The sequence below is a fragment of the Dama dama genome, chromosome 4 (assembly GCF_033118175.1).
Source record: "Dama dama isolate Ldn47 chromosome 4, ASM3311817v1, whole genome shotgun sequence".
Lineage (NCBI taxonomy): Eukaryota > Metazoa > Chordata > Mammalia > Artiodactyla > Cervidae > Dama > Dama dama.
This window is the reverse complement of record NC_083684.1, coordinates 59,171,566-59,193,410: the sequence shown is the minus strand read 5'-3', so window position 1 is coordinate 59,193,410 and position 21,845 is coordinate 59,171,566. Positions and strand designations below refer to the sequence as shown.

General features: G+C 52.0%; 1 protein-coding gene across 7 annotated transcripts in view; it reads right to left on the bottom strand.

Moving 5' to 3' along the window:
• The window catches only part of HIF3A (hypoxia inducible factor 3 subunit alpha), a 30,424-nt gene extending 10,016 nt beyond the window's left edge, over positions 1–20,408 (bottom strand). The window contains exons 1-10 of one of the 7 annotated variants that reach the window (XM_061139650.1): positions 20,348–20,408; positions 14,004–14,194; positions 12,436–12,581; positions 10,454–10,538; positions 9,904–10,016; positions 9,188–9,396; positions 7,501–7,607; positions 7,188–7,335; positions 1,289–1,407; positions 79–269 (exon numbers count right to left, since the gene is read on the bottom strand). In XM_061139650.1, the coding sequence (XP_060995633.1) occupies positions 79–269; positions 1,289–1,407; positions 7,188–7,335; positions 7,501–7,607; positions 9,188–9,396; positions 9,904–10,016; positions 10,454–10,538; positions 12,436–12,581; positions 14,004–14,194; positions 20,348–20,373 (1,335 nt within the window). In that variant the 5' untranslated portion in view covers positions 20,374–20,408. Of the gene's footprint in view, positions 1–78; positions 270–1,288; positions 1,408–7,187; positions 7,336–7,500; positions 7,608–9,187; positions 9,397–9,903; positions 10,017–10,453; positions 10,539–12,435; positions 12,582–14,003; positions 15,238–15,269; positions 15,372–20,347 lie in introns of those variants that run through there. The other 6 variants (XM_061139653.1, XM_061139654.1, XM_061139656.1 and 3 more) reach the window with 6 other exon arrangements.
• Between the last annotated feature and the right edge of the window lie 1,437 nt (positions 20,409–21,845).

Below are 21,845 nucleotides of genomic sequence, written 5' to 3'. Positions count from 1 at the left end.
ACGCTCAGAGAATAGCAAGGTTCAAGCCAAAAACCCAAAAGCCTGGATCCTGAGGGCTGAAGTGGAGGGAATGCTTACCGGAAGAGGACTTTGGGGGCGCCGTGTGGCTGGGGGTGCACTGGGGGTAGCGGCTACTGAAGTCCCATCCAGGATTGGTGCCAAGAGGCGACGGAGGTCAGGGCTACAGAACCGACGGGGGTCAGCAGCCAGGGCAGCCTCACTCAGGGCAGGGGGGTGCAGGAAAGCCAGGATCCGGGGACCAGAGGTGTCTGCAGGACACATCAAGAAGCAAAGGACACAGGAGGGTCCCTCAGAGTTGAGGGAAGAGCTCTCTGCCCACCTCAGGGAGCAGAACTGATGTTATAATCAGCATGGACCCCGTTCACAGCGTTGGGAGCTGAGTGCTGGAGAAGACCTGTTGGGCCAGGTGCCATCCCTTCAGCGGCCCTGAAGGGTCCTAGGGGAGGGGCCAACATGCAGTGGGGGCATACAGTAGATAGGGACAGTAGCAACTGCCCAGTGGTGGGGACATGTTTTCATATTTCAGATTGACACAGCTGGACGGGGGCACACAACTAAGCTGATTCTCCAGTAGCACAGAACAGCCTTTGGCCATTTGGCTGTGGGGGAGGGAGGGTGAGTGGGCATGTTGGGGGAGGAAGCTGGCCCAAGACCCTCAAGGAAGTTCTAAGGACCCTAGAAGTCAAGATGTGGTCCCGATCCAGTTCTAAGTCAGAAACGGAAAGGGTGTGGGTGACTTCATACCACACCCAGGAGCATGGGTTGCTAGCAACCCTTTGCAGATGAAGCCCTAAAGAACAATCAAGGAGGGAAACTCATTTATCCAGGATTAGAGGGGGAGGGCGATGCTATTAAGGAGGAGAGAAGGAAGAGGTAAAAAGAAGCCAGATGTGGAAGGGTCAAGACTATTGGAAGCCAAAGTACAGTGAAGTGGGAGCAGGGAACAAACTGAAAGTGGGGATAGTTGGGGGTCACAGCGGGATCCAGACCACAGGACAACAAGGCTGAAGCAATACAGGAAAAAGAGGGAGGACAGAAAAGAGCATTCTGGGCAAAGGAAACTGCACGTGCAAAGGCCCTGAGGCAGGAAAAGAGTATTACGTTCCCAGAGCACTAAGGAAGCTGGTGTGGTTCAGAGAGTGAGTAAGAAGGGGAAGGAGGCAGGAGGCGGGTCACACGGGGCCAAGTGGGTCAAACGAAGGCACTTGGGCTTTCTCTCAAGCATCCTGGGGACACAACCCCACCCAGCCCCAGCCCGGCCCCATACCAAGTCTGTCTCCAGGATTAGGGGCATCCTTCTGAGAGGGGCTGCCCTGCTGGATGTGTCTGCGAGAGTGTCGCTCCGTTTGCTCCAGGGACAGCACCACTTCGGTCTCTTCCACCCGGCTGGGGTACAGGGCAGAAAGGGGAATGGGAGTCAGAGAGGGTGTCTGGCCCCACCCCTAGGCAGTCCCCCCCTAGTGATGTCCTGTTACAGGAGGCCATCTCATCCAGGGGTGGGAGGGCATTGTGCGGAAAATAATTTGCCATGCTGACTTGTTTTAAAGATTTAAATTTTGTTGACTGCTTTTTTTTTTTTTATTAAGAATAGCATTGAAAAGAAAGTCAAGGGTGTCTTCCCAAATTCCCTCTGTGGAAGGAAAGGCAGGAAAAAAAGAGTTGGCATTTAGCACAGCCTGGGAAGAGAGAAAGAGAAGAGAGACTAAGGGGCCATGAGGGGCAGAGAACAGGGAGATTGAAAGGCATGAGAACTAAATATTCTCTTTATAGACATTTACTTATAAACACATTCTTTTAAATGTATTGATGAAGACTATATATGTACCATATTCTTATGTTACCAAATATGAAAAATTTATAGGGCTGTATTTTTATGAATAAGATTTTATTTAGGAAGCTTCTATTCATAGACATTTGCCACATTCAAAGGAACGAATTTATAAATATATGCTTCTGTCCCTCGTGTCTTCTGCCGCCCCCTCCCTCCCCAGTCTCCAGCTGCAGAAGCAGTCCAAATGTTCCCTCTGCAAACTGGAGAATGGGGCCCGGAGTGGAGGACCAGACCCTCATTTGCATCTCCTTTGCATAACACTCTCCAGGACGGGAATGTGGGTGGTCCTTCCACCAGCTCTTCCAGAAGCTGGGACCCTGCCCCATCCTTACCCACCCCTTCTGGGCTGGAAACATCCCAGTTGAGACTGGATCCAAAGCTACCCCACCCCTCTTGAAAAACAAAGGCTCATACAGTCGTGCGTACATGCACTCTGTACTCACAGGCACAGACAGGCACCCTCATATACCCCCAGGTGTATTCCTGGTCCGGTAGGCACACATACTGTCTACACTGGGGCTAGCACACGTACCTACATGCCGCATGGGATGCACATATTCATTCCTTCCAGATCTTCCCTTGTCCGTGCTGTCGCTCAGTCATGTCCAACCCTTTGTGATCCCGTGGGCCGGAGCCCACAAGGTTCCTCTGTCCATGGGACTTCCCAGACAAGAATACTGGAGTGGGTTGCCATTTCCTCCTCCAGGGGCTCTTTCCAATCCAGGGATTGGACCCACGTCTCTTATACTCCTTCCTGGCATTGGCAGGTGGATTCTCTACCACTGTGCCACCTCAGAAGCCCTTTCCTAGACAACCAGAAATACTTAGTGGTGAAGAGCAAGGGCTCTGCAGCCAGCAGCCTGGGATTCAGATTCCAACTCTGCCACGTACAAGCTGTGTGACCTTTAGTCTATGGCTGAACCTCTCTGGGCCTCATTTTCCTCTTCTGTAAAGTGGGGATAAGAAGAGTACCTCCTCCCCAGGTTGTCATGAGGCCTAAATAAGTTAGTATATGTCAAATGCATAGAACTGTGGCACAGGATGAGCTCTATATATTTGCCATTATTGTTTACTGAGCAATTACTATGTGCCAGGCACTGTTCTAGACACTGGAGATTCAACAGTAAACAAGACAGACAAGACTTCAGCTCTCGTAGTGGGAAATGCTAGTGGGAGAAGACAGACCTTAAGTAAAAGACATTATTTGTTAGTAAATGTATTTACGTCGTCGTTGTTGTTTAGTTGCTAAGTCATGTCTGACTCTTTGTGACCCCATGGACTGACTGTAGCTTGCCAGCCTCCTCTGTCGATAGGATTTCCCAGGCAAGTATACTGGAGAGGTCTGCTATTTCCTTCTCCAGGGGATTTTCCCGACCCAGGGATCAAACCTGCATCTCCTGCATTGGCAAGCGGATTCTTGACCACTGAGTCACCAGGGAAGCCCTTTCTATGTAATTACAAAATGTATTATACATCTTTTCAGTAAACAAAGCACTTGAAACATGGCTGGTTGGACCTGAGATGTACTGTCATGTAAACGGCTTTCCCAGTGGCTCAGCGGCAAAGAATCTGCATGCAATGCAATCCCTGGGTTGGGAAGATTCCCTGGATAAGGAAATGGCAACCCACTCCAGTCTTCTTGCCTGGAGAATCCCATGGACAGAAGAACCTGGCAGGCTACAGTCCATGGGATGGCAAAGAGTCAGACATGACTGACGTGCCTGAGCACGCAGAGCATGTCAGTGTGAAACACACCCCAGAGACTTTCCTGGTGGTCCAGCAGCTAAGAGTCCATATTCCCAACGCAGGGAGCCTGAGTTCGATCCCTGGTAAGGGGACTAGATCCCACATACTGCAACTAAAGATCCCACATGCCCCAGTGAAGATGGAAGAACTCTCATGCCACCTGGGAGCAGCCAAATAAATAAATAAAATACTAAAAATAATAAAACAGAATACACAGTAGATTGAAACTTTGAGTATGAAAAAAGAATCTAAAAGTCCCAATAATTTTTAGGGGACTTCCCTGACAGTCCAGTGGTTAAGACTCCAAACTTCCAGACCTTTCGCTGTAGGGACCTCGGGTTTGATCCCTAATGCAGGAACTAAGATCCCACATCCCACTCAGCATGGCCAAAAAAATCTTTAAAACTTTTTAAATAATAATTTTTAATATCAATTATATGTTGAAATGATATTGTATGCATTAGAATATGTACACATGTACCTATAACATAATGTACAATAATTTAATAGTCTATTATTAATTACATTAATCCATATAGTCAAAGCTATGGTTTTTCCAGTATTCGTGTATGGATGTGACAGTTGGACCATAAAGAAGGCTGAGTGCCAAAGAACTGATGCTTTTGAACTGTGGTGTTGTAGAAGACTGTTGAGAGTCCCTTGGACAGCAAAATCAAACCAGTCAGTCCTAAAGGAAATCAACCCTGAATCTTCCTTGGAAGGACTGATGCTGAAGCTGAAGCTCCAATACTTTGGACACCTGATGTGAAGAGCTGACTCACTGGAAAAGACCCTGATGTTGGGAAAGACTGAAGACAAAAGGAGAAGGGTCCTCCAGACCTGCCTTGGGTCAAAACTTAGCTAACTGTGTGACATCGGGCAAAGGACTTCCCCTCTCTGGTCTTCAGTTTTCCCTCCTCAAAAATAGGGATCAAGGAACCTCCTTGGTAGTCCAGTGGTTAAGAATCTGCTTTCCAATGTAGAGGATATGGGTTCAATCCGTAGTCAGGGAACTAAGATCCCCCATGCCTCAGGGCAACTAAGCCCACACTGCCACAACTAGAGAGCCTGCTTGCAGCAAATGACTGAGCCCACGTGCTCTGGAGCCCATCTGCCACAACTAGAGAGAAACTCACACGCCGAAATGAAGACCCTGCATATGAACTAAGATCTGATGCAGCCAAAAACAAATAAATAAATGATCTGTTAAAATGGGGATCGAAATAACGGCTGTGCCCCATGGGCTTCTTGTGAGCACAAAGCCCATGGTGTAGAATGGTGTAAGTGTCCCGAGCAAGTGAGTTTTATTTTTATGGCGCAGGTGCTACCGGCAACGGAAGGAGGCTCAGGTGTGGAAGAGGAGGGATGGGGTCTACAAAGTGTCAGCACTCAAGCAGGCACAGAGAGCCACACAGCTGCATGCCACACAATATTCATACTCAGTGCTTCTCATCTCACAGTTAACCCCCTTTCAAATCAGAATCTTTGAATAACTTGCAGCCTTGAGAAGAATCAGAGCAAAGGAGAGGGAACCTGTTACTGAGTAACCTCCTATTCATGCTTCATCCATTTTCTGCCAGTAAAACTGAACTCCCCAGGCCTGCTCTTTGCTTAGAGGGCGAAAGATTGAAATTCCAGGGCCTGGCCACCCAAAGGCAAGTCTTCATAATGAATAAAAGGAGCTTCCAGAAGAGACAGGAGGGCAGGTCCCCTCTCCTTTGCTCTGATTCTTCTCAAGGCTGCAAGTTATTCAAAGATTCTGATTTGAAAGGAGGTTGATGGGAGAGCATTTCAAAGACCAGGCTTGTTTTCCTGTATATGAAGACTTGCATAAATATTCCTGTTACCAACCTCTGTTTTCTAATACAATCTCTTCTTGATCAAAAAGACCCTGGGAGGGACTTCCTTGGTGGTCCAGGGGCTAAGACTCCATGCTCCCCAAGCAGGGGGCCCTGGTTTGATCCTGGTCAGGGAACTAGATCCTGCATGCTGCAACTAAGAGTTCATATGCCACAACTAAGTGGCTCAGCCAAGTAAATAAAAAAAAAAAAAAAAGACCCAAGGAAACTCCTCTGGCTTTAGAAATGAATGCCATGTCCTGGGAGACAGACTTCAAAGAAAAGCTGTAATTCTCTGTCTTGGGTGATAATTAGCTGCCCTTGTCACACGTTGTCATGGTGAAAAACTTCTAAGATGCGTGATGAAAGCGGGGAGGAGCCTATGCTTTACCACTACACGCTCATTAGAATAGTTCGGATGAAGACAGAGGAAGTCAACCCTGAATATTCACTGGAAGGACTGACGCCGAAGCTCCAATACTCTGGCCACCTGATGCGAAGAGCCGACTCACTGGAAAAGGAAAAGATTGAAGGCAAGAGAAGGGGGTGGCAGAGGGTGAGATGGTTAGACAGCATCACCAACTCAATGGACATGAATCCGAGCAAACTCTGGAAAATAGTGAAGGACAGAGGAGCCTGGCTTGCTGCAGTCCACATGGTTGCAGAGTCGGACACAGCGACTGAACAACAATGAAGACAAAAACAGACAATATAAAATAAAATGCTGGCAAGGATGCGGAGGAACTAGAACCCTCACACAATGCTGATGGGAATTCAAAAGGGTACAGCTACCTTAGAGAGCAGTTTGGCAATTTTTTCTGAAGTTAAGCATACACCGACCATAGGACCCATCCATTCCATTTCAAGGTGTTGATCCAAGAAGAATGAAAACATATGACCTCACAAAATCATGGATGAGAATGTTTACTTTTCTCGTAATCACCCCAAATAGTCCACAGTTCAAATGTCCTCCAACTAATGAATGGTTAAACAGCGGTCCATACATAGTCATAGCATAGATTACCTAGCATCAAAAAGGAACTGATAGATACACACCACGACATAAATTAAAAATCTATTAGACTAAGTGAAAGAAGCCAGGCTCCAAGACTACATACTATAGAATTTCATGTACATGACATTCTAGAAAGGCAAAATTCTAGGGTCAGAGATTAGATCACTGAGGGGTGGGCTGAGGTTCACTATATAAGCATTTTGGGGGGTGATGAAACTACTCTAGAGCTTTTTTTTTTTTTTACCTTACAGTGAAGTTTGTGGGATTTTAATTCCCCAACCAGGGACTGAACCCTGGCCCCAGCAGTAAAAGTCAAGAAATAAGTCAAGTCCTAACCACTGGGCTGCCAGGAAATTCCCTACTCTATATCCTGACTGTGGTTGGGGTTACACAATTCGTGCGTTTGTCGAAACTCACAGAACCACATACAAAAAAAGAGTGAATCTTCTCATGTAAATTACATGTCAGTTTTTTAAAAGGTCCTAAGCTTCAGCTGTCTTATTATAACTTGAAAATAGTCTTTTTCATTTAAATTACCAGCACACGCTCATATATTTGTGTCTACATGCAGATGCCTGTGTGTGATCAGTCACACATGTTCTACATACATGTGCACACTTCCTCTCACACATGTGTGCACCGTACACACGCACACTTGCACATATACACACATACCTGTTCATACATATGCAGACCAGACCCATGCACACAGACATCCCACCTCCTTCCCGCTTACCTGATCAGGAAGTGGACGCAGACGATACTCTCAGATTGGGGACCCCGGCCCCCTGACACCACTGTGGCCTGGGTCTGGGTCCACAGGTAGCCACCACTCCGGGCCAGGAAGCGATACTGCCCCGTTACTGCCTGGCCCTTGCTCAGCACTGGGGAGGGGCATGGGGAGGGGTTAGGGAATCTGAGGAGAGAAGGCAGTGGGGGCAGGGCATGGGGTATGAAGGGTCAGGGAAGAGACTGTTCCCTGGGGCTTGGGGAGCGCGGAGCTGGTGTTGGCTGGTGTTGTCCACCGGAAGTGGAACCTGAACACGTACATGTATGGATGCTCTGGCCGACTGCATCCGAGTCGAGCGCGTGGATGTACTCGTAGGCAGAACAGCCAATCAGGTCGTCGGGGCTGTAGCCGGCAACCTCCGCGATCCTGAGGTGGGTGCAGTGGAGCCTACATCAGTTCAACTGGCTAAGGTGGAGGGTGGGTGAAAGGAAGGAGAGGCGGGCCACGGGGATGAAGCCAGCAAGAGAGAGGGACAGGCTTGTAACAGAGAGAAAGGGAGAGCAAGGAATAGGGAAAGGAGTGTGGCAGGCTGAATAAAGGCCCTTGAAGATGTCTCCGTCCTAATTCCCTGAACGTGTGAACATATTACCTTCTATGGCAAAAGGGATTTTGTAGATGTGATGAAGTTAATTATCTTGAGATGGAGAGATGATCCTGGATCCCCTGGGTGGGCCCAGTGTAATTACGGGAGTCCTTACAAGAAGGGGGAGCACACGGTCAGAGAACAGAAGATGTGATGATGGAGGCGGAGGTGGAAGTGACCTGCTTTCAGGTGGAGCGAGGGGCCACAAGCCAAGGGATGTAGGGGGTCCCCAGAAGCTTCTATGGCAAGGAAACGGATTCTTCCCTGGAGCCTCTGGAAAGAACACAGCCCTTGATTTTCATTTCATAAGACTCATCTCAGACTTGTCACCTCCAGAACTCTGAGATAGACAATATATGTTGTTCTGAGCCACTATGTATGTGGTAACATGATACAACAGCCATAGGAAATTAATAGTGGAGGAGCATGCACGCGTGAGCAGCGTGCGTGCGTGAGGAGCTTGCATGCGTGTGTGCTCAGGCGCTTCAGCCCTGTCCGACTCTTTGCAACCCTGTCGACTGTAACCCGCCAGGCTCCTCTGTTCATGGGATTTTTCAGGCAAGAATACTGGAGTGAGTTGCCATGCCCTCCTCCAGGGGATCTTCCTGACCCCAGGGATCGAACACGCAGCCCTGCATTGCAGGTGGGTTCTCTGCCCACTGAGCCACCTGGGAAGCCCGAATAGGGGAGAAGAGAAGGTAAAAATGGGGAGAGCGATGAAAAGAAGACAAAAGAGAACGTGAAAGAAATAGGAGAGGGGTAGAGAAAGGAAGAAAGAACATCACAAAAAGAAAAATAAGAGAGAATGAATAGAAATAAAAAGTAATTGTGATGATAATGATTTAAAAAAAATAGGCACGTCTAGACTACTCGGCATCAGGCAACTCACCGAGTGCTCAGAACACGTGTTCTAAGTAGGCTCTGTTCTCACTTCACAGGACAGATGAGGAAAGTGGGGTACAGAGAGGTGAGGTGCTTTGGCCAAGGATGCACAGCCAGCATTTGAACTCGAGCAGTCTGAACCCAGATAAGAAGACCCACATATGGGGAACTTCCCTGGCAGTCCAGAAGTTAAGAGTCCATGTTTCCAATGCAGGGGGCTCAGGTTCGAACCCAGGTCAAAGAACTAAGATCCCCCACGACCAGAGGCATGGCCAAAAAAAAAAAAAAAAGACCCACAGACAATTTAGAGACAGGCAGACACATCAAGACAGAGAAAGATGGAGTCAGAAAGCTGGAAACAGACCAGAGGGAGAAGCTGGCGGTGGGGGGTAGGAGAGGAGACGGTGAGTGAACTTGGGCAGAAAGGAAGACGAGGAACTGGGGTTGGCAGGTGGTGGGTGGACTCCTGTCTCCTGCCCACCTCTCATCACAGTAGGTGAACTTCATGTCCAGGCTGTGGCGGCTGAGGAAGGCCCCTCGGCCCAACGGGGGCTCCAGGCTGCCAGGGTGGGGGATGGCTTCACAGATTAGCACCAGGCATTGCAGGGGGGGCTCCAAGTTGGGACTCCCAGCCGGGGAAGTCTGTGCTGGGGGCTTGTAGACCCTCATGTGTCCAGAACAGTGTAGTACCTGGTGGGGGTAGTTGGGGGCAAAAGGGTCATGCACCTGGACCTAGGGCTACCCAAGGGGCTGGGAGGTATGTTCCTGTGGGCCCCTCCCCTAGGGAGCTGTGAAGAAGAAAGCCCTGAGGATTCCAGAGCCCCAGCTCAGGGAGCTCTGAGGACCCCCAGACCCCGACCCCATAGAGACCCCAACCTAAGAAGGTTCTGACAATCTCCAGATTCTAAGACACAGGGAGCTTTGAGGACCCCAGATTTTCCTACCCCCATGGAGACTCCAGACTCAGGACACTGAGGACTCCCAGCGCTAGGCCCACAGAGATCCAGATTAAGAAAGGATACAAGGACCCCCGATCCCCAACCTCCTAAGTACCCAGAGGATGTCCAAGACCCAGCCTGAGAAAGCCCCACGGGATCCCGGGCCCAGGAGACCCACGGACTGCAACCCGTTGTGGGAACTTTAGGGCTCAGGTCCAGCCCCGGCGGGCCCCTCCCCTCCAGGCCAGGTCCTGCCCACCTTCCAGGTGGCCGCCTTGAGGTTGAGGGTGCGCCCGCGGCTGCTGAGGGTGCTCTTCATGCGCAAGGAGAAGCACCGCTCGGTGGGGGCCTCCGGCTTCTTTTTGGACAGGCCTGAGGAGGGCCGTGGGGTGGGGGTGGGCGGGGGAAGGAGGGAAAGGGAGGGGGCGGGGAAGGGAGGAGCTGGTCATCGGGTACAGGGCCCAGTTCCCTCCAGCACCCCAGTTACTAAACTCTTCCCAGCCTCATCCTCGAAATCTAGACCTGAAACCAGAGAGGATCTCCCAGGGGTATGCTACGCTCTTTAAGATGATCCCCCGCAGAGTGGGGTGAGTCCCTGCATTCCCCCAGGGCAAGGCCACAGTGTCCTTCTCTTCCCATTTTTTTTTTCTCAGTGGACAGGGAAGCTTGGCGTGCTGCAGTCCATGGCGTCACGAAGAGTCAGGTACGACTGAGCGACTGAACTGATTCCAGAGGGGAGAGGATATGCTAAGGGCAGGATGGAGCCTCAGTTTCTGTAATTTAGGGGCAGAGACCTCCAGGGAACTTACTCTGCCAGGGGGTCAGGGCATCTTGAAGCTCCTCTTGGTCACAGGGATGGATAAAATCAAAGATATTGTGTCCGATCAGCTCCAGCTGGGAGGGAGGGAAGCAGAGGGGTGCCTTGGAGGAAAAGCATTTTTACAAGGGCCTCTGACGCATCTCACCCTTCCCATCCTCATCACCCTGCCCCAATTCATGAACCCGGATTATTTTCCCAGTCTCCTTATTCATTCATTCATTGCTTTCTTCAGCATATTATTTGCCAGGCCTTCTTCTAGATGGTGTGGGCACAGAAGTAACTACAAAGACAAATCCCCTAACTCTCAGAGCTTACTGGGTAGTGGGGTGCAAGCTCAGTCACTTTAGTCATGTCTGACTTTGCGACCCCATGGACTAGCCCACCAGGCTCCCCTGTCCATGGGATTTTCCGGGCAAGAATACAGGAGTGGGTTGCCATTTCCTTCTCTTGGGGATCTTCCCAAACCAGGGATCAAACCCGAGTCTCCCAGATTGCAGGTAGATTCTTCAGCGTCTGAGCCATATAAAACAATATACTAACCATACAAAGAAAACTAAAGCAGAGCTGTGCTGTATTGTGCTTAATTGCTCAGTTGTGTCCAGCTCTTTGCAACCCTATGGACTGTAGCCCACCAGGCTCCTCTGTCCATGGAGATTCTCCAGACAAGAATCCTGGAGTGGGTTGCCATGCCCTCCTCCAGGGGATCTTCCCGACCCAGGGATTGAACCCAGGTCTCCTGCATTGCAGGCAGATTCTTTACCAGCTGAGCTACTAGGGAAGCCCTTCTGGTGAAATGATGGAATACTATCTTAGAAGCAGTGGTCAGAGCTAAAGCTGAACAGGGGAGTGATGAGATCTTGGAGTCCTAGCCATTTCCCAGCTCTGGGACCTTGGAACATTCACCTCTCTGAGCTCAAGAGCTCAAACTAACAGAGAAGTTGGCATCAAGAGTGGGATGGGGACTTCCCTTGTGGTCCAGTGGTTAAGAATCGTTGGGGAACTAAGATCCCACATGCCAAGGAGTAACTAAGACTGAGAGCCGCACCTACTGAGCCAGGAAAGCCACGACTAGAGAGTCCATGTGCCACAACAAAAGATCCCTCGTGATGCAACTAAGGCCTGACGCAGATAAATGAATTTTCTTTTTTAAAGAGTGGGATAACAAGGCAAGAGAAAGGAATAGATGCCAACTGTGGAGCTCATCGATGTGATATAAGAAAAAAACATTAGCCCTCTCACGGGACTAGGCGTAAGATGAGCTGAAATTAGTTCTGCTCCCTAAGTCTCTTGTCTTCCCATCCCAGGCCCCTCATCCTACTCCTTTTCTCCCATTTGGGACCCTGCATCCACTGTTTTACAGAGTTTCCAGCCTCTAGATTCACTCTCTCCAGTTCTATCTCTGTGCAGTAGCTAGAGGGATCTTTCTAAAATGAAAATCTGATTGCACCTTTCTGACACAATCTCTCCTCTGCTTAAAATCCTTCCATGACTCCCCAGTGCCCTGGAGGCAAATCTTCTATCTCAGTCCTAAATTTTGACCTCTAGCCTTTCTTTCACTTTCTCCCACTGCACTCTACACCTAACTCGGAGAAATGTCCCCAAAGGCTCTGCTTTTATCTCACATCTGTGTCTTGGCATATTCTGTTTCCTCGGCCATGTACATTCCTAGTCTTTGGTGGCCCCAACCATTCGCCATACCCTTTGACTAGGTAAGTCCTTCAGGTTTTAGCTCAGATGTCTTTTCCAGGAAGCCCTTGATTCCCTCCAAGTCTGGGTCAGGTACCAGCCTCCACCCCGGGCTTATACAGCCCCTTAAGCTGCCCCACCTCAGCCCTACCCATTCCAAATTTTCCTTTCTGGTGACATATTTGCCTCCCCTTTGCACTGTGGGCCTTGTAAAAGCAGGGCTAAGGTGGTTCTGGTGCCATCTGTATCCCAGCATCACCTGCACAAAGTAGGAGCTCCTCTTACCTGGCTGAGGCCCAGGTGTTTGCTGACATTCTCTGACAGGTAAGCCATGTCTCCCTCGGCGGTGAGCACCATAACAAAGCCCTCCAGGGCCTTCAGGTAGCAGGCATCCAGTGGTTCGCCCCCTGCTCCCACCTGGTTCCACTCCCCTGGTGTCAGGGCCAGGATGGATACGGTGTGTCCAGTCAGCCATGAGCCCACCCTGGCTAGCCTCCCTCTGCTTTCCTTCACTTAGAGGAACTTACAGGAACCTCCAGGTGAGTGGGGCACATCCTTCCCAGTGACTTGGAGTCCCAAGGAAGAGGGGAGGACCAAGAAGGACTGGAATTCTAAGAGAACAAGGCCTCCCAGGGGTACAGAATTCTAGAAAGCCAGGGGTCTCCCAGGAATAGAACTCTTGTTGTTTAGTCAATAAGTAGTGTCCTATGACTCTTTTGGGACTGTAGCCCGCCAGACTCTGCCCATGGGATTTCCCAGGCAAGAATACTGGAGCGGGTTGCCATTTCCTTCTCCAGGGGATCTTCCAAACCCAGGTATCGAACCTGAGTCTCTGGCATTGCAGGCAGATTCTTTACCACTGAGCCATCTGCGAAGCCCCTAATAGAACCCTGAGGAGGGCAGAATCCTAACGGGATGAAATTCCCAGGGGTCAAAGTTCTAAGGGGCCAAGGTATAAGGGGAGTCAGAATTCCAAGGGGGCCAAACTTGCCAGGGGTTCAGAATTCTTGGGGCAGGACCTTCCAGATGGGCAGAATTCCAAAGAAGCAGGGACTCCCAAGTGACAGAATTCTAAGGAGGGCAGAATACATGACAGGAAAGTCTAAGGGGCAGAGTCTCCAGAGGATGACTCCACTTTCCCCATAATAAAATCTTTTCAGGGTCCTGGGATTCCAAGGGGTGTGTGTGTGAGAAAGAGAGAGAGAAGGCTTCCTGCTGAATTTTAGCTTAACAGGGTGGGAATTCAAGGGGACAAACAATATAACTAGTGAGCCTAGCTGAGAAGATCTCCCAGGGGACCAAATCCTAAGGGTCCAGGTGCCTTAGGGAGTTTAGTGGAAGCAGTGAAGTGAAAGTGGTAGCCGTGCAGTCCTGTCTGACTCTTTGTGACCGCATGGACTATAGCCTGCCAGGCTCCTCTGTCCATGGAACTCTCCAGGCAAGAATACTGGAGTGGATAGCCATTCCCTTCTCCAGGGGAATCTTCCGACCCAGGGATGGAATCCGGGTCACTTGCTTTGCAGGCGGATTCTTTAGGGGCTGAGCCTTCTGTTCCCTAGAGTTCTAATTCTAAGGAGGTGGAGCTATGCAAGGGAGCATTCCAACGGGCGGGGCCTAACAAATAACAGACTTCTAAGAGGACGGGGATTCCTAGGACTGGATTCCGATTGGCCAGAACTCGAAGAGGCGGGGCCTCTCCAGGGACTTGGATTCCAGAGGGGCGGGGCTCCGTAGGGACGCCTTCTGGGAGCCGGGCCTTGGGACGCGGCTTCCCGGAGGAGGGGTCTCCTCGGGATGTATCTTTCCAAGGGCGGAGCCTTGCCCAGGTGGGAATTCCCGGGGGCCGGGCTCACCTGCGGAGCAGAGGCGGTGCATGCGCAGGTAGCTGATGGTGAGGCGCATGATGGAGGCCTTGTCCAGGTGGGCGCTGACCCCGCGCGCGAAGGGCAGCGTGTGCGCCAGCTGGTACAGCACCTCGGTCTCCTGGCTGCGCCGGCTGCGGGCCGCATCCCGGGACTTCTCCTTGCGCAGCTCCGTGCTCGACCTGCGGGCATGGCCTGCGTTCACTGGGGGCGCTCCGGGAAGGGAAAGAGTTGGATGCGGCGAGCACGTGGTGTGCTGCCACATGGGTCCCAGAGAAGTCAGAGCCGCGACTGTGCAGGCCTCGCTGTGTGGCCCGGGCGAGTTCCTGGAGCTCTCTGGGGGGGTTATACTACGGAGTCGCTCCTAGCCTCGGGTTTTATTGTCGGTGCGCCAGCCCATGCTGCCCTCCAGGTGCCTCACTCCTCTCCAAGGCGTGCCCAGGGCCGCCCTGTCCCCTCCCTGACTTATCTGCTGATTATTCCCCGGGCTTGGGGCGACTGGGTAACAGGGAGGCCTCCTGCTGGGAGGAGGCTGGCAGAGATGGTCAGGAACCAGGGAGGGGAGGGTGCAAGAAGAGGGGAGGGTGCAGCCCCCTCCAGGCCCTCTGCCCTACAACCTCCCTGAACCCCATCTCCTGCCCTTTTCCCTCCTCAGCTGAGCTGAGTTCTCAGAATCTTGGAGTACAGATCTCAAAGTCCAACGACCCACCTCCGGGGGCCCTGCCAGGGAGATACAGCAAACCATCCCTAGGGTCTTGGGGGGTTCTGTTCAGCCAATGGCTAACCACTCACCCCTGCCTTTTAATCCATTTCAAATGCTTGAATTCTGCGTGTGGGGTTGGAAGTAGAAAGCTATCGTGTTTTTTTGTTTGTTTGATTGTTTTCAGAAATATCTGCCACTTATCCAGCTTTTACTATCATGTCAGACCCTGTGCTATGTGTGTGACTTAAATTAACCCATGTAGCTCAGACATCCCTAGGAGGAAGGTAATAACATCCCATTGAACAGATGAAACCCAGGCACAGAGAGGTGCAGTGCTTGCCCACAAGGAGTGAACACTGTTCTGCCTGAATTCTTCAGTTTCCTCTGTTGTATGCACATGCTGAGTCGCTTCAGTCGTGTCCAACTCTTTGCGATCCTATGGACCATAGCCCACCAGGCTCCTCTGTCCATGGGACTCTCCAGGCAAGAATACTGGAGTAGTTTGCCATTTCCTTCTCCAGGGGATCTTCCTGACCCAGGGATCGAACCCTCACCTCCTGTGGTATCGCCCTGGATTATCTCCAGGTTTTAGTACTTCTTCCTCTTTCTGCACTGTCTTAAAAGTCAAACTCCAGGTCTCTCTGAATCCAAACTCTATAGTTTTGGGGGGAAAAAATGATAAGAGTATGTTACATATAGTATAGTATATGTAATCTTATCTGTATTGAGACACTACTATTGATAAAAAACCATAAATTTGTTGTTCCCTTGCTAAGTTGTGTCCAACTCTTTGCAACTCCATGGAGTATAGCACACCAGCCTCCTCTGTCCTCCACTATCTCCCGGAGTTTGCTCAAATTCATGTTCACTGAGTCGGTGATGCTATCTAACCATCTCATCCTCTTCCACCCCTTCTCCTTTGACCTTCAATTTTTCCCAGGATCAAGGTCTTCTCCAGTGAGTTGGCTATAAATGGCAACCCACTCCAGTATCCTTGCCTGGAGAACCCCATGGACAGTATGAAAAACCACTAATAAGCAGCTATAATTTGCAAAGTATTTATGAGTCTGGCATTGCACTAAGTAAGGACTCAGCCTATGTGTACTCATTCAATCCTAAGAAAGCCCTAGGCCGGGACTTCCCTGGTGGTCCAATGGTTAACAATTCACCTTCCAATGCAGGAGACAAGGGTTTGATCCCTGGGAGGGGAACTAAAATCCCACATGCTATGGGGCAACTAAGCCCAGGCGCTGCAAATAAGACCAGAGGCAGCCAAATAAATAATTTTTTTTTTTTTTTAAAGAAAGCCTAGGCTCTGAAACCTCCATTTCACAAAGGGGAAACTGAGACTCTGAAAAGGTAAGTCCTTAGCCCCCAGAGTCATAAAGCCATTAACTGGAAGAGTTGGGATCTGAACTCGGGCAATGAGATTTCAAAGCCTTCATTCTTCTAATTCCTGTCTTATTAACCACTCCCCCCAGCCCCTTCTACAACCTCCATGGAAGCAAAACCCAAGAAGGGGAAGCTGACCTTCCTAAAAGCTAGAGGCCATTTCTGGGGCATCAACTGCTCCTCCAAACAGGAGCTGTGCAGCGCCACCCCCAGGCACAATGGAGGGAGGCGCGTGGTACCTCCTGTCTGTACAGATGGGAAAAATCTCCTCATGCAAGTGAGAGGGAGGCACAGAAGGGGACAGGCTGGGTGGAGGGGTGGAGGGAGCCAGCAACTGCCCTCATCCCCTCCCTCCTGGCTGGTGGGGGGCAGGGGCCTCCAGTCCTACTCTGCCCAGAGGACATTCCGTCCTCCTGTCCCGTTCTGTTCCAGCCTTGTTTGTCTTCCTGCCCAGAGGGTGGGGGTGGGCGGGCCTGAGCTGGGGGCCCAGACAGAGGGAACAGGGAATGGGAACAGGGACGGGGGTAGGGGTGGGGCTGGCCCCCCCACCTCCCGGGCAGCTGGGCTCTATAATCCTCTCTGTGGCCGACTCCTTCTCCCTTCATAGAAGGAGCTAACTGGTGGCTGCGGCGGGACCCTCCCTCCAGCTCCCAGCCTGTTCTCCAGATATCCTGACAGCAAGGTGGGTGGGTCTCTCACTTGCTCCACAAGCTGTCTGGTCTCTGGCCTTTCCCTGTATTTATTTACATATTTTTATTTTATTATTATTATTAAAGTTTTTATTGAATTTGTTACATTGTTGCTTCTGTTTTCTTGTTTTGGGGTTTTTCTTTGGCCCCCAGGCATGTGGGATCATAGCTCCCTGATCTGACCAGGGATGGAACCCCTACCGGCTGCATTGGAAGGCGAAGCCTTAACCACTCAACCACCAAGGAAGTCCCTGGCCTTTCTCTTTAAACAGACTCGGGGTTAATTCCTCTGGTTCAGCCTTCCAGTCTCGACTCCATGATTTATTAGCTGTGTGACTTTGGACAAGTTGCACGGCCTCCCTGTGCCCAAGAACAGCACAAACTCATGGGGCTGTTGTGAAGACTAAAGGAGTTACTGTACGTCAAGGGCTTAGAATCGAGGCTGGCAATTGGTCAATGCTATATATAGGTGGACTCTTTGCGACCCCATGGACTGCAGCAGAATTCTTCAGGCAAGAATACTGGAGTGGGTTGCCACGCCCTTCTCCAGGGGATCTTCCCAACCCAGGGATCAAACCCAGGTCTCCTGCATTGCACACAGATTCTTTACTGTCAGAGCCACGAGGGAAGCCCAAGAATACTGGAGTGGGTGGCCTATCCCTTCCCCAGGGGATCTTCCCAACCCAGGCATCGAACCTGGGTCTCCGGCATTGCAGGCAACTTTTATTATTCCCTCTTTGTCCACATCAGGGATGGAAGGCTTAGGAGACTCATAGGCTCTGGAGAAACCCTCGGGCTTCGGTGGTAAACCTGTGGTGTGGTATGCGTGTGCAATCACACATGTGACTTTTACATAATACCTTGAGAAAAAGACTAAATCATAGTGATACTAATAATAATGATAGCTCTGGTATATTGAAAACTCATGAGCTTAGAGACCCCATTAACTCCCTTCAACAACCCTATGCACCTGGAAAAGTGATCTCCCTTTTATAGAGTCAGAAACCGAGTCTCCAAGCAATTGCATTACCAGCCCAAGTCACCAAGCTGGTAATCCCAGGACCCTCGACCAATGTGCAGTTGTGCTCAACGCTTCTGTTAATCCAACCACGCATTTGCTTTTGCCCAGAATCTTGTCTGACTTGAACACAGTTTATTGCCCTCCTATGAAGTATTCTGCCTCAAAGTTCTGTCCCCTCACCACTCCTCATCTAGATCTAGTGCAGGAGATGGGAAGTAGAACCCTCATTTTCCAGGCTATGAAACTGAGGCTCAGAGAGCAGCCTGCTGGCATAAAGCCACACAGCCAGGAAGCTGGTGAGCTGCGATTTGAACCCTGACTTTGGGGCCTGGGCTTTTAAGTGCCATGCTTTGGTGGGCATGCCACCCAAGGGACCCCCGTCCTTTCCCCTGCTCCCACCCCTGCTGCCTCCGGATTTCCCCAGCTGGCCAGTCTCCCCAGCTGGCCCCATGCCCAGCCCTGGTCCAGCCCCTTGGCATTCTGCCCAGGTTGAGACGTGCAGCTGGAGCCCTGCCACCCTTCCTCTGTGTTCCAGCAGAGAACAGGGGGTGGAGCCAGGCCGGGAGGCCCCCGGGTAAGGCCTGGGATGGGGAGTAGGGCCTGGTGCCCCCCCCCCCCCACCAGGAGAGGGAGAAGCCCGCTTCTTCTCTGCTCTGAAGAACTCGCCCCTGAGAGCAAAGGCACGGAGAAAGTGGGGACACCGGCCCCACATTTGGGGCTGCTCCTGGGCCTCTCTCTCCTGACAGTCGACTGGGTATTTGGGGTCTTGCAAAAAGTATAGAGGATCTGGGGGGCCTTAGGCTGAATCATGCAAGGATCCTCTTGGCATTGCCCCAAGGTGGCCTGAAAAGGCCAGAGGCAGGGTTTGGGTTGAAGAAGGGACTTGGGGAAGGGGGTCGGGGGTGTCTCTCTACTCCTGACTCTGCTCATTCTCAAAGACCTGGTAATCCAGTGGGGTGCCTGTACCCCAAGTCTTATGTTCTCTGGGAACCCTCTGATCTGAGGGACACCCAGGGCCAAGTGCCCATCAGGGGCTTCCCGAGAATCACCCTTGCCTGGAGTGGGATGGCAGTTAGCCAGAGCTGGAAGAGGGGGAAGCAGTAAGGAAGTATGGGGGCCCACTCACCATCACCCAGACCCTCTTTGGCCCAAATGCCACCCTAGGGGTGCAGGAGGGGATGGAGCGTGGCCGGGATCCGGGTGCAAGTTATGAGTGGGTGGTGCGCAGGCTCAGATGACACCAAAGGAAAGGGCTGTCCTTAGATGGGGAGGGGGGAGCACCCCCAGCTCAGCCAAGAGGGGCCCCCACCCAGCCAGGAGGGGCTGGGCCAGGGCTGGCCCAGAAAGGGTGGGATAGAGTTTCCCTGGCAGGCTCAGAGCCAGAGACTGGAATAGAATTGGGGGGGGGGGGGAGAGTATAGGTGAAGGGGGGAGGGATGTGAAAACATGGGGGTGTAGATGGATCCAATCAGACCTGTGAAGCCAGGGAGGAGGGAAGGGGGTGAGGCTTCCTGGACGCCTCAGATTGGACGGAAGAAATCAAGGGTTTGAGATACTTTCTGGGGTCCCATGAAAACATGGTCAGACAGGACCCCCTGGCTGTGGACCCAGAACACCAGTTCCCTGTGCTGCCCAGCAGATCTGCACCTGTTGGGAAGGGAACACAGAAACCCACTCCCTGCCCAGGACTACCTAGCTGGCCGCTGCGGCAGGGGGCGCGCCCAGCTCGCACTGAAGCAGGCACAGCACCCTGTCTGGGGTCTTCCCAAATAAGGCTTGGGTGCCGCTTCCCACTGTCACAGGGACTGGGTGGGGTTAGGGTCAGATAAGAGGCTAGAATCTGGGAAGTGGGTCAGGCTGTTTTCCTATTATTGAAGGGATGACCCTACCTTTCACAGGAATACAAAAAAGCCCTTGGGAAGGGTCCCCCAGGTGGCTTCTGAAAGGTGACCGCCTCTGCCTATTTCTAGGCAACCCAAGGTTTGGGAAACAGTGTCAGGGAGGGTCCAGTTATAGAGGTTCTCTCTTGAGTCAATAGCTGACTCCCAATTCTAAGGGACTCCCTTTATCTGGGAAGGCTCAATTCGGGGCTGTCCCATATCTCCTAGGACCTCAGGGGTCTTGTGTCAAAGAACAACCTCAATTCTGGGGGCTCGGAGGCCAGAAGAGTTACTCTGAAGAAGGAAAATGCCTCCCGCGGAAGCCCGGGAACTGCTCAAGTGCAACCACCCCAATTCCGTGGGGACCCCGAGTTTCACCCCTAATCAGAAGGGGAAGCGAACCCGGAGCAGCAGGAAATCGGGGACCAAGACCCCAAAGTCGCTCCTGGCTAGAGGGGCGTGGCAGCCTGGGCTTGGGGAAATGCCCCCACCCCTGCGATCCCCTAGGGTGGAGGGTGCGGCGGGGATGTGCCTGCAACCGCGCGTCCGAGGGCGCCCTAGGCTTGCACCCGCTCCTTCCCCACCCGGCTCAGGGGTCGCTGGAAGAAGAGCCCCCAGTTCTCATCACTCCTGCCCGCGAAGCCCAGTACCTTGCGCGCTGTAGTCCCAGCGCCATGACTCGCCAGTCGCAGCTCCGGAGCCCTTCGAGGCCCCTAGCCCCCTCCCCTGCCCCGCGAGCCCCCTCCTCAGCTCCTCCTCCCGCCGTGCGGTTGGCTGCCCCGCGCCCTGCCCGCGGCTCTGATTGGTTGATCGGTCTGTCACTTCCAAGAAAGAGGCGGGACCAGAGACCGAGCCTTAGAACGCCAGGCGAGTGTGTGTGTGTGCAGGGGGCGGGTAATACACACACACACCCCGCCACACCCCTTGCCGCGGACTTCTAGGCAGTGTCACCCGCCCCATGCACAGTCGACGAGCCTCGCCTTCTGGCCCAGTCTATCCCGCCAAGTTCCGACACCGACAGTCTTCTGAATCCACCTAGTTCTCTCTGTCCCTTACACCCCAGCCCCCACCCTCTAACTCCCACCCGCGGCTCACCCCTCCACTTTCTACCCCCCGACGGGCCCCTCCGACTTCCAATCCCACCCCCTCCAGTGGCCCAGCCCCGCCTCCGGAGTCGCCCAGCTCCGCCTGCTCTGTCTCGTCTTCCCGAGTCCCCCGCTTTGCCTCTTCGCCCCCAACTCCCGACCCCACCCGCCCCAGTTCTGCGTTCCCTCCCCTTCTGTACCCCACCGCCCCCCTCAGTCCCCTGCCCCTTCCCTCCACCCTCCCATCCCTCCCTCTCACGCCCACGCCCCCTGGTCCCCGCTCCTCTGGTCTGGCACCCCTCAGGTCCCCAACCCCGCCTCCTTGCCTCTCGAACTCCCTTTTCAGGTTCTCACTGGTGAGTGATTAAGTTTATATCAGGTAAATATGTAAAACTCAATCACACCCACTTTTCAGAAGAGCGTAGAAGTGGTAGCTTTCTACCAGTGAAGTGAGAAGGTAGAGAGGCGAGGTCACCGAGGAGTGTTACAATTGTCTAAGGTGGGTGTTAATCCACCGCAGGTCAATATTCTGGATGCAGCTTTGGGCAGAGAAAAGGACACTATAGCAGAAGTCTGTGGGTTTTGCCCACCCTAGTATCCCACTCAGTTTTCTCTTGGGGAAATACTTCTTTCCTCTTAATCTTTTTTTTTTTTTTTAAATACTTTTACTTATTTATTTGGCTGCACCGGGTCATAGTTGCAGCACATGGGATCTTTAGTTTCAACATATGAACTCTTAGTTGCGGCATGTAGAATATAGTTCCGTGACCAGAGATGGAACCCAAGCCCTCATGCATTGGGAGCGCAGAGGTTCGGCCATTGGACCAGGGAAGTCCCTCAGTCTATTTAATTTGAGCGGGACTGGCCATAGCCCTACCAACACCAGCTCCAGGGACTGGTGATGGGTTGGTTTAATAACTAAGTCATGTCAGACTCTTGCAACCCCATGGACTGTAGCCCACCAGACTCCTCTGTCCATGGGATTTCCCAGGCAAGAATACTGAAGAGGGTTGCCGTTTCCTCCTCTAAGGGATCATCTCCACCCAGGAATGGAACCCAGGTC